The sequence below is a fragment of the Nipponia nippon genome, unplaced genomic scaffold (genome assembly GCF_047370975.1).
Source record: "Nipponia nippon isolate SJK-2023a ecotype South Korea unplaced genomic scaffold, ASM4737097v1 scaffold_7, whole genome shotgun sequence".
NCBI lineage: Eukaryota > Metazoa > Chordata > Aves > Pelecaniformes > Threskiornithidae > Nipponia > Nipponia nippon.
This window is the reverse complement of record NW_028262391.1, coordinates 42,579,622-42,597,945: the sequence shown is the minus strand read 5'-3', so window position 1 is coordinate 42,597,945 and position 18,324 is coordinate 42,579,622. Positions and strand designations below refer to the sequence as shown.

The window sequence follows — 18,324 nt, the reverse complement described above, 5'->3', positions numbered from 1 at the left end:
GTTAGCCAGTTCAGAATGAAATCATGTAAATTTTATTTGGATATACCACAGATATATTAATAATGATCATAAAAAGATTTTCCATTCATGCAAGATTTAAATTACCCAGAGAAGCCTTTCTTTACTGTAGGTGTTCATCAGCCTGCAGGAGAACAAATACATTTCTTGCATCATAAAATAGCACTAGTTGCTGTAATTACATAAAAACAGTCTTGCTCACTTTATGAACACATCAAAACTCCTGTTTGGTCTTCAGGCCTCAATGCACAGTTTGACTGCAAAGGCACTTCAAAACATCCCTCTGCCGTGTCAGGGGGAACTGAAGTCACAGCAGGATGTCAGCGCCTTTCTGCGTCTTGCTGCTTGCCAGATGAGGATTTTCCCACTGTGCAGGGATCGGCTGACTTGCTCATCTTAGCATCTCGGTTCTGTTGCTCGCATCCTGGAGCTGGCACAAAGGCAGTGAGCTTCTGGGTGCCTGCAAGTGGCGGTGTCAAAATATACTGTGTTGCTGTCTTTGTGCCCCCCACCTGGGACTGGATTTAGCTCTGAAATAATTCCCTTAAAAATTGTCAAATGTGTTGCTCTACAGAGAGCTTTTTTTGCTAATTGGGTTGATCTGTGTGACAAGAACCTGCTCTTTATTCATAACAGCCTGGTGACCCATTGCTAAATAGGAAACTGCATGTTGGAGACTAAAGAAACACATTGTGAAATAATCCAGGGAATTTCACTCCTTATGTTTAATGTCACTTTATTAGCAAATGAGACTACTTACATTTTTTTAAAGGTTTCTCGGTGTTGGCTTGTAAAAGGCAAGTGTAGGAGGTCTTGAATGCAAAGGGGAAGGGGTGCGGAGGGGAGGGTGTGAGATCAGCAGCTCATATGTGCAACTGCGCTCGCATTTCCTTCTGTGGTGACTGCAAGTCTCGTACCTCTGAAACGTAGTACTTGTGCAGAGAACATCAGGCTTTGCCTCGGTAGCTTTGCAGATACGAGAACACAGAAACTACACTGGCGCTGCTCTGTACTCGTCTGCCCCTAAAACTCGGGAGGTTTTTTCACTGCAAGACGGTGCTCGTGGCCTCAGCCTTGTTCCCTCCGCATCCAAGTGCTTTCCTGTGGCGTGCTCTGAACACACCCATGGGATCGCTCACTGCTTTGGGCACTCTGAAACCTGCTGTTGCTTAGGTTCAATAGTGGTTACTATTTTAAAGTAACACTTCACAGATTTTAAAAAAAAAGAGAGTTTTGGAATTGTTTCAACCAAGCCGTAACCCAAGTCTAGTTAATAGGCCTTTCCCTGCCTGTGATTAATCTTGGCAAATATTGGGCCCTGCTGCTGCAGAACAGGTCGAGCAATCTGGCGTGCTGCAGGAGGCAGAACTGGTTCTGCTTCGACATGTACCAGCGAACAAACCCTACCGCGAGTTCTGGGGGAAAGCACTCGCTCACGTAACCGGCTTCGCTGTTGTTTTGCTCGCCCGAGATGTGGATGCATTTCGGTCTGGAATGGTGCACTGTCTCCCATTTTTCTTCATAATCAGGCCCATGAACTTAGTGAATATAAATTTCATCCTTCCTTCCAGAAGCCTGTTCTGTAATTATGATAATTTTTCATCCACTTAAGCAAAAAGTGAACTAGAACTTTTTTCTGAATTAGCGGGGGGCGGGGGGCAGGGAAGCAAGCCTTTAAAAAAAGGCAAAGTGATATTTAATACACTTAAAATGTATTAGTGGGGGTGAAATACAGGTTAAGGCAAACTTTCTTTTTGACTACATTAGGATATTTTAGGCTGTTAGCTATCATGTTTTCCCAAATGCCTTTTCCCCTTGGTGCAAACAGACTTGAATAGAGTGGCAGCAAAATAACAAAGAGTGTGTTATGTTGAGCAAGTTTGTGTGTTTAGAAAGGTCCGAGCACTTCTGAACTGATACACTGAAATTGCTTCAGCTGCCTGGGGTTGGATGCACTCTGGATTTATCTGCCACACCAATTACGCTGCTGCAGCTACAGGGCATAAAGTGGTGGAGCCTCGTAGTGCTCCTGGAGGCTGGAGTAGACCTGTTCTCTTAGTGGTACAGTGACAAAATGGGATTAAGGTCTCCTGATGAAACGCGTAGTGCTGTAATGCTCCTTCTTGTAGTGACAGGCACTGTATTCTGCCACAGACTATAGTTAAGAAAAATGTGTCAAAAGGAAAACCTTAACTTGTATAGGCCTACACTGAAATTTTCTTCTGTAGATGTGTATTTATTCAAGCCTTCTTTAGGAAGAGAGAATCATCCAAGTCACCTAGGTATGGGTGTTCTCCTGTGCCCTGCAGTGGAGGGTAAGATTGAGGCATTTTGCTGTCACACAGCCTGGGCTGCTACACCTTGGGGCAAGGGGAGGGAAGGCCTCACCTCTGTCTTTGCTCCTTGGGGGTCTGAGACAGCTATTTTGGCAGGAGGGAGGTTAGAATAATAGACTAATGCCTTTCTTGCAACCAAACTCTCACTGAGGTTAGATTTAAAATAATAATTTGTTACAACCTTGGGTCCACCGCTTCACATATTAAAGTGATGTGCTGCACAGAGCCTGCGTGCTTCCCTAGGCAAACACAGCAAGTGCGGAGACTGCTAAGCCAGAAATGTCATTGTGCAAACAAATGACTTTTCATAACTCAGTGGTTTTGTTTTAAACAAGAAGGAAGTGGAATCGGAGCTGTCAGGAGTAACAGGTGGAGAAGTCACCCTACAGAGCATCAGAAAGAGTATTGCTCCCACTCAAAGAGATTTAAGAAATCATTTTCACCAAAATCAGAAACAAATACCAGAGATAAGGAGCCTCTGTTCTGGTTATTAGGGGAGGACCCCACATCAGGCTGTCAAACCGGTTGCAGGACAACAGGGCCACACAGTCCCAATTCACAGAGCAGACAGCTAGGGAAGAGACCGGCTCCTGCCTTTCGCACCAAAGTAGGTGCACGGTTAACAAATGAGATGCTTTCAGGTCATCTTTTTCCTTGCAGTTTTTGGTGTTCTGCTCCTCCCCCCTCCCTTTAATTGCAGTACATTTTCATTCTTAAATGTCTTTTTTTTTTTTTTTTTTAAATCAGGAATTCAACCAAAACTGTAATGAGTTTCTGATTCTTTCCATTGAGCAAAAACCCTAGTGGAAGACAGGAATGGAGACTGTTGCACTGATTTCTCAAAGATAGCTTCTTGAGGTGGGCACCTCTGCATTTGATGGAAATAGTAAAGGGACAGGAAAAATGAGGCCAGCACTAGAAGCAAAAGGTTTTTATTAGCTTCTGATATTTCAACCCTACCTACTTAAGCTGCAGCTAGAACCAAAAAACCCCATATCTTTGTAGAAAGACTACCATAATCCAAAACAATCCATAAAAGTTTTCTGCATGTATTAAAAGTTAAAAAGAACTTTCAAGGTTTCATTTTCTAACAGCATCTTCATAGAGATAATATCCAAGTTCTCTTCCTAAGTGCAGATACAAGGCAAACAAGCATCCTACAAAATAATCTATGGAAAAAGGTAGTGTAGGAGGGAAATTAAGACAGTGTAGTAATCCACTAGTCAGACACACAAGTTAAATGTAACACAACCATACCATCAATGAAATATTTAAAAATGAAAATAAATTAAGGTTACATCAAAGTTCCTGCTTTACCTGTGTTGTTTAAATCCTCAATATAGTACATACCACTGCATTATGGATCATGGCAAAGACTTAGCACTAGCATTTAAAAAGTTGCTATAGAAACTTTTATGAAAATAAAACAAGATACTTCTTCACACAACTGTATGATGGCTACAGAAATTCCACTGAATCAGTTATTCAAACTAGGGCCATTTATTTTTAAAATCACTGTGAATTTCCGTAAGATCTTGGTTGCAAATCTGAACAGCCGTGAAAATGGAGATGACTGTCAACGAGCAGTGATCTATACATTCTGGCTGAACAAATGCTGTCTTACCCCTTGCGTTGCTTAGCCAAGCTGCACATTTTGTTCTCCCCAATACTTGCACCCCAGCAAGAACGCAATTTTGCAGAGCACAGTTTTTTGGTAGCATCTCGACATTTTCTGAAAACCAAAATCTTGTTTCATAAGGCCCCAGTCACTAGGTGAGCAATGTGAACACAGGCTTAAAAGGCTTTGTCAATGTGGTGGTTTACCTCTTGTACACGATGCTTCAGACTCATTTGCCATTTGGAAGCCAACTGCCTGTATGTATCATGATAATACATTGCTATTTTTCTAGAAAACATCAGTAAGCATCCCAGCTCACTATTAGTACACCCTCCCCGTTAACTATAACTGGACAGGGAAGGCCTAAGTGGTGCTTTGTTGGACTTGCTCTACAGATTTAAAGTAGTCCACCGAACGGAAAGCAAACACCCTCCATGGCCTTTGCAGTTTTGTAATATGTAATGGTGAAAACAAAGGGCTTAAATACACTAAAAGGTATTTAAAACTTATCCAATTATGAGTTTCTGATACTACAGTGCTGGATTCCTCCCATTATGCAAACCATAAGAAGGTAAGTGAACATTTCTGTGAAAATGCTATTTCCCTAATACTAAGCTCCTTGTTGACTATGAATTTAGATTTGCATTTATTAGATAAATCTTTTAGAGGAGAAAAATATTTAAAACAAATACCCTAAGCAGTTTCTGGTTTACTTGTATCAAATCTTCAGTGTTAAACCTAAAAAGAAGAAACTCTCCACAAAATGATGGTTAAACTAAGAAAATCTCCACAAAATGATGGTTAAACGAAGGAAATCTCCACAAAATGATGGTTAAAAGAACAGAGTTTTTGCTTGGTTACTGCATGGGCACTGCAGACAAGCTGCACCTCGAGAGTTCATTTCATAAGGTTGCAACAGTGTCTACTGTCCATTGTTTTCCGGATTTGTTGTGGTGGTTTCAGTGCCAACAGGTTGCACATTGTCTGCAAGATTGTGCGCGTGCTCGAGGAACAAGTCTTTCAGTACGCTCAGCTCCTTGGTCAGGAGCTTAATTTTTGCCTCTAAACGTTCGTTTTCTTCTTTGAGCTGGTTAACCCTTTGCAGCGTGTCTTGTGCTTTCTGCTTGCTTTTTAACCGGCTCTTTTTCACTGCCATGTTGTTTCGTTCTCTGCGCTGACGATACTCATCACTGTTTCTATCCACAAAGGAATTTTTCTTTCCCTGTTTGCTCGGAGGCACAGCTTTGCCTCCACCACCAGGACTAACGGGCACCAGCTGGGGAACCTGCTGCAAACCACTGGTGTGTGCTTGGGTGTGAATCACGCTTACTCCGTTTGCATCTGTAGCGGTGTTCTGTTGGGATGTCTTGCTCATTTGGACAGGCTCTTCTTGGACACAACAGAATTTATTAGGAGACTGAAAACTGTTATGTTTCTAGAAGGTGTTTCCAACAGGTCAACACATGGATTAAGGGCAAAGTGAACCTAGTAAGAAAAAAAACACCATTAAACGTGCTGGCTTCAGCTACAATCTTATACATCACTGGCTTTAGCATAAGGTACTGATGGTACATCTGGCAGTAACACATCACAACTGTGCTGGAAGTGGACAAGCTGCCAACTACATTTCAGAAGCCTCTCGAACGTATTTGGATTGGAAGGGACTGTTACTGGGTCATCTAGTCAAGCTGTTTGCATTGTTCACAGGGTTTACTCAGTTATTCCAAAGCCATCCCTGATGGATGGGTGTCTAGCCTAGCCTCGAATATCTCCAGTTTCACAACCTCTGTCTTGGCAACAGGTTCCACCGTCTAACTTTTCCTCCAGTTATATAATTTTCTTAATTTTCAGACTGGAGTTTTCCTTCTGCAGCTTAAACCTATTAACAGCCTGACTCTTGACCAACAGGAGTACTTGATCCTTGTCCTCTTCAGACCATCCCTCCGGGTATACACACAAATTCCTCCCTGGTCTCTTTTCTCTGGAGTGAGGGTGCTCAGACTGTCCACCTTTCCTTGATCATCTTACAGCACTTGCTTTTGAAAATGATGTACAAATTGATGACTGTTTTAAGGTCTCACTAGTACTGAGTGGGAAAAAAAATAATCTATGGAAAAAGGTAGTGTGCTGCGAAGGCTATGACAGTGACATTACAAGACCCCTTCAACCACAAGCAAGGTAAGACAAGCTAAGCCTGTAACAGTACTGTAACAAGCAGGTGGGACAGGAACACAGGGTGATGGCAACATGAGAATCACTACACAGCAAAGATGGGACTGTTGCCACCCATAGGAAGACAGCAGCCACAGCTGACTCGTCCACAAAATATGTTCCCCTGCTGTAACTCCTGCACTCGTCATTGTACGCTCTTCTTTCCAGCAGAAAAACAGGCCTGACGAGCAGGACACCCTCTCACCTGAGTCACGTTCTCCCGCTACTGAGGTCAGCCTGCTCCTGACCCTGCGGGTGGCACAAGCAGGACTCCACCACAGCTGCTGCAGGGACATGGCCCTGGCAAGGCTAGCAGCTGTTCCCTTCTCTTCCCATCTCACGGGAGGACCTCCTGAATCATAGAATCATTCAGGTCGGAAAAGACATTTAAGATCATCAAGTCCAACCATTAGCCTGGCACTGCCAAGTCCGCCACTGAACCACGTCTGGGAGGGAAGTTTGGGAGAGAAGAGGGGAAGCGCAACAGGGTTGTTCTAAGTTCCTGAAATGCCTAACTATGGCTCCAATGAAAAGTACTCAGCGATCAGTCAAATGAGTGTTGATTTCTTGTCGTGTTAAAGCAGAGTATCTAACTGGCATAAAACAATCCTACTCAAGATCAGATTGCATTGCTACAGGGCAGCCGTATGCTCTGTCACACACACACATGCGGTGTCACACCACCAGCGTTCAACATCTTCCTTGCCTATCCTCGGGAGGACCCGCTGGGAAAGCAAGCAGTTGAAGTTAGCGGTGGGCAATGCTAACTGCCCGGTATCGGCAGTGTCCAGCCCAGGGATTATGGCTCGCATCAGTAAGGGCACAAGAGAGGGATGACTGTACTCCTGTGTCTAGCTGATGAATGGATGTGGTGAGATGTTTGTAAGCGAGCTGCTGTGTGTTACTCACGGGTTCATCAGCTGTTCACTGTTCTTATTTGTTTGTTTTTCTCAGCAGCCTGAGTTGCTGTTTTACCTTCTGCTAGGGTATCACTAAAACGGTTAAAATTCTACTCTCTAGATCAATTGCAAGTTTTCTTCCATAATGAGGGAGCCAGAACAAGATGCAGTTGAAGAGTGTGGTTCAGTAAAATTCACTGAAAAGCCTATTAAGTTTGGATTGAATGTTATTCACAATTAACATTCTCTGTCACCGAGAAGTCTTCTCACTTAAAACAAGTGAAGACGATGTGCGAGTACACCCACACCCCTCCTATAAAGAAGTATTTTCATTTCCGTATTTCAGGGCAGAGACCATCAACTCTTTTTGACATCTGTATAGCTAAATCTATATACATATATGCCTAACCTTTGTATTTAGTAGTTTCCTGATTTCAACTCTTAAAGCAACTTTTGTAAACTACATCGAAGCCTTAGATTCTAACTGAATAAGCAATTTGGTCCAGCAGTTAAACTGAACACAGAGCTAACAAGATGTCACTGTGCACAAATACCAGACTGGCACGGCCAGTTGTAGTAGCTGTGCGTGTGTGATTGCACAGACATTTTTAGTCAAGATGGAAGTGTATGCTCCTCTTGGAGCATATACTGGCTTGTCTCAGCTTTATTTTTAAATACAGGATTTCTGTAGCCATCAAAGAGCATATAGCTCTGTTAGATTGCCTCTGACAACTGAATTTTTCCACTAATTGTTGGCATCTTTTCAAGGTCAGACAGCATGCTCTACTGTCCCCTCTATTTCAACACATTACAGATCTTGCTCATTTCACCTGGGCAGCCCAGTTAAGTAACCCATACCATTTTCACGATCTGCTTTTTGTACTTCGTGAGACACTACAGAGGAAGGGGTAGCTCCTGCCCCCGAAGGCACCCCACCCGATGTGTAACAAGTTTCTTCACATCACCAGGTTCCATGTGCTATGTCTCCCTATGCTATCGAAACTATTTAATACTGCTTTAACTTTCCCTTCAGATCTCTATCAAATTCCCCTGTAATTCAAAGGAAAAATTATTTGTTCCATTAAACTGAATTTTAATGGAATATTTTAGCTGGGCAGTATAGAGATGCGAGCAGAGGCGATGAACCAGTGTCACACCTCTCGAGCAAGTATTCTAGCCCTGCTAGAACAGATCTCCCTCAATTCCTTCCCACTGGAACTAATCCATTTTGTATCAAATAACTATTTCTTGAGTGAGAGACGCTTTTATTTGGCCTGATGATCAGAACTCCTACCTGGGAGAGATGACACCTGGATTCCTGTCCTGTTCCAACTAATATTTATGCAGAACAAGTAGCACTAACTGTACTGCATCACAGATAACCCAGGAGTAGTAACAGTTGAGGCTTGAAACTAATTTTTCCCCCTGGTTATTTGGAGGCTGGATCCCCATTACCTGTTGTCAGTTCTTCAACAGAACAACAAGAGGGAAGGATATCCTGGATAGCAACAGGTGCTATGGGGCATCCTTCAGGGAATACTGCAAGAGGTTTAAAGGCAGCAGGGACGAGACATACAGAAGGGGCTCTCGAGAAGGATGACGTAAAGGACACGGTAATTGGGAGAGGCCACGAGAGTGGGGAGGCAGATGGGTCTCAGAGTTCGTTTCTCAGACACCGTGCCACACAAACGCAACTGCTCCGCTCCTCTCCGCAAACAGGTTGCTTTGCCGTGAATGGGTGATAGCCCCGGCACAGCGGGAGGCAGCTCCTCGGAGAGACAGCCGAGTTTCCAAGCATCTTGTTCCCATAAAGCTGCTCATTAGCCTGAGCTCAGCGACAGCCCTAGGCTGGTTCCACCCAGCACATGGTAGTGTTTCCAGTGGCCAGTTAGAACTGCCTTGTTCTCTCCTTGGGCCACCCACTACAGCATAATAGCTAGTAACTCAGAGGTGTCTTCTCAGACAGAGAGATGTTTCTTACTGTCTGACAGCGCTCCTCAGGGACCACAGAGACTCCCAAGCAAATCAAGGCCTTTATTATCTTTGATTTCACAAAAAAAAAAAATTTCAAAAAATTAAACTTCCACATGTTTGTTTTGGCAAAAAACAAAAGATGTATTTTAATTTGTTAATTAAATCAGTATTTTTTTTACTTAGCAGCAAAAAATAGAAAGTGCTTCTCTCTGCTCCTTTCCTGAGATGTGACTGTGTTGATTCTGATCATTAGTCAGGATGACTTTATTGCACAAATTCACTGAGCTGTCTTGTCTAGTGCAAACTCAGTCCCAATCTGAACAGCAATAGGTGGTCTCCCTTCTCTTTGACTTCAGTAGGAATACCCCTGTAGGATCTGTCTCTAAATCCAGATGACCCTGTACAAAGAATGACACCATAAAACTCCAGGCATGCGTTTGCTGAATACTGGGAGGGCCCACTCCTGCGTCGTTTTCTCCACACTCTCACAGGCAAGTTAGTAAGAGGTGATGGTAACTCTCACATACTGAAGGCTAGGCAACAACTTTTCTGAGACTAGGTAGCTCAAAGCTATCATCTGTTGCCATAGCTGACAACATCACTTTCCCATATTTTTCTCAGAATCTCCATTTTTTCCATACACCTTAGAAGAAAAATGCACTCTAAAATCCTTAAAAAAATGTGCTCATAACATCTCAAGTATGTATTTTAATTACAGGCTAGCAGTGTTGATGACAGAATCACAAACAATCCCAGATGCCAGGAGGCAAGGAGGTCTCAATTGGACTGTCTTTTGAGTTGCAAAGGCGGCAGCTTTTTCTAAAGATGAACTAACTCCTTAAATCTGAAAGTTTTTCAAATTACAAATTTTTATAGTTTCTGAAGAGGCGTTATAACAAGCATGGCACTGTTACTGAGAGGAGTATTGAGTTGTCTTAATGACTGCTATTTCCCACCAGATGTCAGAGCTAAAACCAACGTCAAGCTTTCTGTGATAGATCTGTTCTGAAAGTTGCATCTGGAGCTATAAAAATTTTGTTGGGAACCAGAAAGATTTGTCAAGACATTCAAAACTCCACTGAGAAGCTAGAAAAGAAGAACACCAGTCGTTAAAGCACGGCATTTTATCGTGGCTGAGGGCAGCCCCCGGGATCCCCGCGGCCCTGCGCGCCCCCGGGAGCGCGGTGCGCGCCGCCGGCGGGGTTACCGGCCCCGCTCGCAGACCGCTCCCTAGGCCGGGCACGCTCGTTACGGCCGCGGCTGGCGGCGGCGGAGGACGAGCCCTAACCACCGCTGTCAGAAGCCCCGGGAGGCGCCTCGGCCCGGGCCCGCTCCCCCGGCCGCGGGTCGGGGAGGCCCGGCGGGGCCGGAGCCACCGCGGGGACCGGACCGGGCCCGCCCCGCCCCTCCCCTCCGCCGCGGGCCTGCGGCGGCGACGCCGCCGCCCTTCCCGGCGGGCCGCGGCCCCGGGGGCCGCCCGTCCGCGGCCGCCCTGCTCCTGCTCCTCCTCCCCCGCCGGTGCGGGGCGCGGGGGTGCCCGGCGCTGCCAAGCCGTGACTTCACCGGGGGAGGGAAGGGAAGGGGAGGGGAGGGGAGCCAGGGCCGCCCGCCGATTGCATCATGCGCTCCCATGCGCGGCGCCCGCCGCGGCACCCGCTGCGACACGGCGGGAGGGAGGCGGGCGAAGGCCGGCGAGGGCAGTCCCGCCGCGGCCCCCACGCCCCCCCGCCCCGGCCCGCCGCCCCCCGCGCGGCCGCGCTTACCTGTGGCGGGGCGAGCGGGCGGCGGCGGCGGCGGCGGCGGGAGGGGCCGGGCCGGGCCCGAGCCTCTTTCTTTAACGTGTGGCGTGCGGGCGAGCGGCGATTGCGACACCCTGCCGCTCCGCCCGCCCCCTCGCCAATCGCCAGCCAGCCGGCCGCCGGGATGATGCAATACCCGCCCGGATTGGCAGCCGGCGCGGCCAATCAGGCCGCCGGCGCTCTTAAAGGGCGAGGCCGCGCTGCGGTGTGTTTTCGGTTTTTTTTTTCCGTGGGGACGGCGCGTGTCCCGTGGGGCGGCGGCGCTGTCTGCGCCCGGAGCCCAGAGGGCCCGAGGGGTGTCACGGCCTCCCCCTGGGCGTGTGCTCCCGTGCCGCTGCAGCCGGGGCGGAGGGAAGCCCGCTGCACGGCCACGCGTGTTCGCGGGGCGGCTGGCTGCGCCCCGGCCCAGCCCGCGGGCGCCATCTTCCCCTCTCCGAGGGACAGAGGGCTGGAGGAGGCGTCGAGGGGCCTCCCTTCGCGCCTCGGGGGTTGGCGGGAAGGGGAGCGCGGCGGCCGTGTCCCCCGCGGCCTGTGGGGAGCCGGGCGGCCGCCCCCTGCCCTCCGGGCCGAGGAGCCTGGCGGCACGTCCAGGCGGGCCCCGCGCCTCCCCTCTGCCCCCAGCCTGAGGGGAAGCAGCCGAACCCGTGTTTCACCCACACCTTCCCCTCACAGGCAGCGCGGGGAGCTCATCCCCGGGCCAGGCGTGAGGGAGCAGGCAGCGTCGGTCCCCGCCGAGGCCGCTGCCGCCTTCACGCCGGCCGGGGACAGGCGGGGTGGTTTCTTGGGGGTAGCTAGCACGAAATTGGCCAGTGCCCCACGGGCATCCAAGTAGATCGTGTTGTGTTTCTGCACTGATTGGCATCTGTTAATTGTTGCTGGGCTGTTAATTAACACCTGGCAGTGTATTTCCGCCTCAACCTAGCTGCTGTGTGGTTTGCCTCTGTAGGATGTTGTGATACGTGGTGGGAGAAATACCAAACATATCAAATAAAAATTTTAAATGTTCTCTTCACAGCAGAAATTATGGCAAATTCCTAAATTTCATAGATTATTAGTGAATTTTCCTTTTTGAAACATACTAAAAAAACCCTAAATGCTGGCAGATTAGGAAACATCTAGATCGCAGAGTTAAATGTCATAGGAAGATTATGCACCGATTCACTGGTATATGTTTGTTATTATAAAATACTTCACTTTGTAGAGAAGAATTTTTTTGGCCCTTAATATTTTCCAGCCACTTTGGTTCACATCACCTTAGTTCTGCGTAACAGGCGCAATATAAAAATACATATGCTTGCATCTCTTGAGTTGTATGTGCACAGGATGTGTTTATAGCTCTTTGAATGGGAAATACACACTTCAATATATAGGTGTGTGTATTTGCAATTGGCAGTTCTGAAAAACATTGGTTTATAAAGTAAGCAAGTTTTGAACAAGTTTAGGCATGCAGACAGCAGGAAAAGTAGTTTTTGTTTAAATGCAGAGAGGAAAAGTGCCAATCTGTATGCTACTCCAGTTTAGCACATAGACCTACTTGGAAAGCGTTTTATGTCTCCAAAAGAAGTGAGAAGAATCAGATTTGTAAACACAGTTGCAGAGCTCAATAATGTAGATATAATTATTTGTATTTGCCATTTTTATGGCTGTCTGACGTTGGGGGAGGGGGGTTGTTGTTGTTTTTGTAAAGCCCTGTGGAAAATAAACCACATTTGCAGAAGAATTCTGAGGATTAGTCTGAGCAAACAGTTTTACTCAGCTCGTTACCATGAAGATACTTTTCCTTGTCAGTCATCAAGTGTTTGCTTTAATATCTCTAATGTTTTTCTGTTTCTCAGTTGAAACTGTTACATTTTCTGCGACAATGACTCATCCACCTATAGCTAGAGTGAAATTCCAGGTAAGCATTAAACATTATCCTTTGCTCACAATAGTTAAGTAAGTGTGTGCTCTTAGAGTGCTTTCTTAGGATTTTAGACCATTCATTCATTAATCCTCATCAAAGAAAGCTGAAGAAAATAAAATGTAGGCAAACTTATTGTCGTAGAGTCTGATTATTTTAAACATTAAAGCTCACACATAATTGCATGCACATAAGGCACTGCAGCACTTGGTTGGCATTGTATCCTGTTATAGGAAAACCATCACACAGTGTACTTCAGTGTTTGCAAGATTTTTTTTTTTCCCCACAGTGTTACCGTAAAAATAGAATACGATGGAAGAGATCTAAAAAGTAATCACAGAAATATATGGGCAACTGCTCTTGAGATGTAGCATTGAAATACACACTTTACCTGCTTATTTACAAGTTACGCGAGCTGTGCAGTAGCTCTGGAGTCGGGTGTCGCAAGCAGGCTGGTCCCTGCTGGGGTGGAGTCTTTCCCACTCTGATTCTGGATGTGTTCCTATAGCAACAATCTACCTATGTGACTATAGATAATACTGTAATAGTATCTTATTTTCACATGCATAATCCAGTCTCATGATTCTTTAAAGACTTTAGCCCTTGAAAAAAATTACACAGGTATTCAGCATCTTCAGGTAATCTACAGCAAATCACAACTAGAGGCAGAAAGACTATAGAGGAAATAGAAACTGTGGGAATTGGAGGCAGAAGGTGTAAAGGGGAGAGGAGCCTGTTGGGGTAAATGTCCCTGTTTATTACCCACTCAGTATGTTTTGTTAACACTTACAAAAACATTTCAGAAATTCTCCCAGCCTTCCACTTGTAGCGAAAACTATTTTGTCACTGTTTGAATCGTTTCTGTTGTGTCTGATTCCAGTGTTTATGTGTGTTACCTCTGTCTTCATGGGCAATTATTTCTTTGTCCTAAAATAAAAAACATACAAACACCCTGGACTACGACCTACACTTCAGAAAATACGTTTTTCTGTAAGCATTCAGTTTGTTGCCTCTATTTCCCTCATAGATAAGCCTTCACTGGACTTTTTCTTTTGCTTCAGATTTGCACATTTCTGTTAAAGGTTTACTTTTCACACATGATGCTACTGTGTAGTTTTTCCCTCTCGTCTAACATCCATGCCTGTGAATTCTTCTAGATGAGACATCAGTCATTTAATTTCCAGTGATTTAGAAGAGAGAAAAATAAATGTATTTATATATTTTACAGGTGGAAATAAATAGGCCCCCTAGGTAAAAACACACCATTCCAGGCTGTGGTGTATGATGTGTTAATGTATTTGAGGGCAAATGCACTGAATTATAACAAAATAAAAGCTTTTCTTGGTAACTGCTACCCCTGTTCTCTCAACCTGGATTTGTTCAAAACTGGATAGAAAAGACTCTCTGAATATGATTGCATTCCTTATGATCACCAAGCAGATGACATTCATTCAGGAATATCCCAGAAATATGAAGTCTGTAATAGAAGTTTTCCCTAATCTTATTATTGCAAACTTCCTTTCTCTTAATAGCCCTTGCATTTTGTTATTACAAAAATTACTTTCTGCATTCAGGACTGACCTGCACCAAGACCAAAATCCTATTGTTAGGAATGTAAATTTTGCAGAGCTGAGGTTACAAAAGCTTCAGAAAGCAGAAGGATTGCCAAGTTTCATTTATCAGGAATCTGGCTATATTTCAAAAAAATAAAATTCAGAAAGAAAAAACATTATGAAGACCTCTGTCTATTTGTTTGAAAAAGCTTACACTTGTTAAACACAGAATTTCTGAGTGTTTTTTTCAATCCAATTTAATAATTTAAATGATAGAAACTTGTCTATTAATAGATGATTTGTCAGAGGTAGCCTTTTTGGATAGGTGAAGAGAAAGGAGAGGAAACATTGCTTAGTGGTGACTGCTATTTCAGGATTGTACTTCTAATTCTAGCACTGACTCACTATAGCCTTGGAAAGTTACAGCGCTTTTGTTCTAGAAAATACTAAGTAAAGAAAGGAGCCATTCTGTTCTAATAGCAAACATCCATTTTATTGTAGCACTGCCTGGAGTTCATTTACAGGAAAAATCCAATGCCTTTGTTCTTTCTCTCTATGCAGCTAATAAGTCTTGCAACTAAATATTTCCAGTTTCTAGTTCTGCATCTTCCAGTACTACTTCCCTTATTTGCAGTTATCAAAATATTAAAGTTACCCAGATACCTGGAGTTACTTATACTGATTTCTGAAAAGACATTAACTCAATTACATGGGCAGAATAAAGAGAATGTTTCTCAAATGGAGAAGGACAAAAAAAAAACAAACCAAAAACAGACAGCTGTTCCCTCCCCCACATCTTCAGCAGGCTATTGGGCGATAGCAAAATTAATCAGGCTAACACAGAAATCTTAGACTGTCTGAGAAAACTAATATATCGATGATCGCATTTACTAGAAACCCAAGCTGTCACTTTTATAGGTGTTACATGCCACACTTCTCTCCAGCTACAGTTGTTCCCATTTCCTCTACAGTTTTAAGTGGGGGATTGGTGCTTCATGCCTGATGGGCTGGTTTCATCTAGGTAGAATCTGCATTAGTTTTGCCCTGCGATTTAATTCCTTAATTGCTGTATTTTCGTTTCATGCCATTATCAGGAATCATTAATCAGAAAATTTTAGCTAGCACTTTTAGAATGAGCCAGCTGCATAAGTAAAGGTGTGTCCATTTTTGCAAGTTTCACTTTTTTTTATGTTATTCTGGTTAGTAGGCTGGGTTCTTTAACAGTCACATATCAGAGGCTTCTCTTTCATAGCTACAAAATACTTGTTGATGATAAATTTATTTTTTAGTGAAACTCTTACCCAGCCTATGCCTATCCCTCATGCTGTCAGAAATTTGTGCTTCAAGCCAAACCAGCTCAGGTTCTCTGATACGGATGTTTCATTTCACAAGATGGTACTTTGATCTGAGAAGTGTACCACTACATCAGCGGCCTCTTGAGGGATTTGGAGGTAGAAGGCCATCTCATTACCCCAAGTAATCCTTTGTCATCTTGTGAGAATTCTCTGCACATAAAAATACTGTCACAAAAATGTGTGCTTTTTCAAAATTTAACATATAACTGTATCATCCCCTCTCTTCACGGTATTCCGGAGGACTGCTTAGAAGATGACCAACGTATTTTAAGTAAAGAAAGATGATAAAAAAAAAAAAAAGAGATGATTCATTAGTGTTCAGTAGCCACAAGTCCCTTTGAAGTGAGCAAAGTAGCTGGGGTTACTATCTGTGACCTTCTGTAGAAATATCAGAATACGGAATTAGAAGCTTTCTTGTAGGTATTTGAGTTTGAAAATATCAGTTGTGTCCCTGAAGAATGCCTGATCTGGGAGGAGGTTCTAGGTGTGTCACATTACCCCAAAGTGTTCAGATTTCTGGAACAACATCTAACAAAAAGAAGGAGCGTCATGTTCCTTTACAGTTTTTTACAGACTTTTACAGTTTTTATCAACCTATGTTTGTGTTTGAGTGTTCTCTGCCTTTGCTCAGATGTCTAGTGATCCAATTGAAATTGGTATAGCCATCGTTGTGAATTTCACTGGGGCTTGAACTTCTTCAGTAATTGTACTAACAAGGCAAACTGCAAGTCTTCTGGTATCTACAGAACGTGACGGGGATTTGTAGATCGCCACTGAGCAATATTGGGGTTTGCTGCCATGTGTATGTAAAATGTTAGGTAAGGTGAGGCTGCATAGCTAAAGATGAGTAAAAACAAAGTAGATAAATGGATTGAAAGGAAAATGCTATGTATTGTGTGTGTATATATGCACATATAAAATCTGGTTCAAAAGAGACGTGTTAGAACTGAACAAGTCTGAGCGAGAATTAATGGCCCACACCTGGGAATAAGAGGTGAATTCTCAAGTATCCAGGTTTAGTAACTGCCACACCTGTCCTATATTCCCAAAAGCACAAACGAGGCCTGCAATGATTTAGATAGCTTAGCTTCTGAATGCACAGTGCCATGGCTCTTTTCCAAGGCATCATCAGTCACCGCATGAAATTCCCCACCCATAATTACTAGGGCATTATTTGTCATGGGGTATACTCTAGTGAAGAACTTTACCTTATTCATATGATATCAAGACGAGTAAATAGTTTTAGGGAAGAATTTTATCCAGACTTCAAAATGGTTCTTCAGAACAGAAGCCTAAAATAAATATCCTTCCAGAAAAGCAATGAAATTGGAGAGGCATAGCTCTGTTTCTTCTTCAGTCTCATGGTGTTGGGAGAATGAGGACAGAGACTTCTTTCTTATCAATGGCTTTATTATTCCCTGCAACCTATATGACCTCTGAAATACCATGAAAAGCTCAATGAACAGCCACTTGGAAAGAAAAAAGAAACTGAGAGGTTGTCACCTGGCAGGGGATAGTCCACCTGCTTGTTTACTCTGCCTCACTTCTGTTCATAGAAGTGATTAGAAAATCAGTTATTTATGCGTGGATCATACAAAATATGTGGAAGGACAATTGGAGAAAGTGTATGGGCAATTACAGCATGTCTGTCATTGACCTCCTGCTACTAACATCTAGGAGAATTTTGTGCTAGATACTTGTGACAGTGATACTTTCATCAGGCAAGTAGAGTCTATCTCTTGTCCCCAACAGAAAAGAATTACTTACCTCAACAGTGCCATCCTCCTTCCAGAAAGTTGATTCTCTGCATTTGGCAAGTTAACTGTTTTTTTCTTTTTCTGCCTTCTGAAATGGAAGCAAATTCCAAAGAAACAGTGGGGCCTACTGCTCTGCTCTTTGGTTCTGCATACCTTCTAACATGCTAGAGACTCCCAGAAGAACGAAGCAATTTTACACTTACACTTGCAGGCACCTGAATATCTCTGTCATAGTGAATTTACCAGACACAATCTAGCGTTAGGCTTCTATTGAATATAAACACTGCAGCCAAATTTGTAGAAAAAGCCACTTTGGTAGCATGTCCCAGGGACAACAATGTCAGTGGAGAAGGGCTCATCTGATTTTCTCTCCTTTCAGCAGTAACTAGATCAGATTTCCCCCTGATAGTCAGGAGAAGCTTTATGCTCCCTCCATCGCTAGCGTGTCCTTTGAGGTCATGTTTCTGCACCTCACTGGCCTTAAAAACCAACTCAGCAAATCTCTGTACAGAGGAAACCCTCCTTGTTCTGAGTTGTTTAGACATAGTGTGGGGTTTTCCTGCATCAGGCATGATTTATTTGGTCAGAAGTTCTTACACAATTAAGACAGCGGCTGAAATTATCAGGAATTTTGCCTGAGGAAAGAATTCAGGATCAGCAATATTACAACAAAGTTGATGTCGGTGACTTACAGGGGAACAGCCTGTCTGCGAAAATATGGGACAAAAAAGAGTAACATGCAAAGGAAAAGTTGATGGGAACACAGAACACTTTGAAACATATTGAACCTGCTCTTGTAGACTCCCAGTGCTGCATGTGCACTGTCAATCAATATAATGCCAGCAGCCACTTGGCAGAGACCAAGACTTTCTCTACCAAAGTGAGGTGGTTTCCCTGAAGACTC

General features: G+C 44.1%; 1 protein-coding gene across 2 annotated transcripts; it reads right to left on the bottom strand.

Moving 5' to 3' along the window:
* Window positions 1-3,270: 3,270 nt before the first annotated feature.
* Window positions 3,271-10,963, bottom strand: CEBPG (CCAAT enhancer binding protein gamma). Of its 2 annotated transcripts, XM_087739552.1 has the most exons (3): window positions 10,820-10,955; window positions 8,538-10,142; window positions 3,271-5,457 (listed from the first exon to the last, which is right to left on the bottom strand). In XM_087739552.1, the coding sequence occupies exon 3, from the start codon at window positions 5,345-5,347 to the stop codon at window positions 4,895-4,897; it is 453 nt and encodes a 150-aa protein (XP_087595678.1). In that variant the 5' UTR covers window positions 5,348-5,457; window positions 8,538-10,142; window positions 10,820-10,955; the 3' UTR covers window positions 3,271-4,894. The 2 variants fall into 2 exon arrangements, with proteins under 2 accessions (XP_087595678.1, XP_087595677.1); XM_087739551.1 differs by lacking the exon at window positions 8,538-10,142 and having other exon boundaries at window positions 10,820-10,963.
* Between the last annotated feature and the right edge of the window lie 7,361 nt (window positions 10,964-18,324).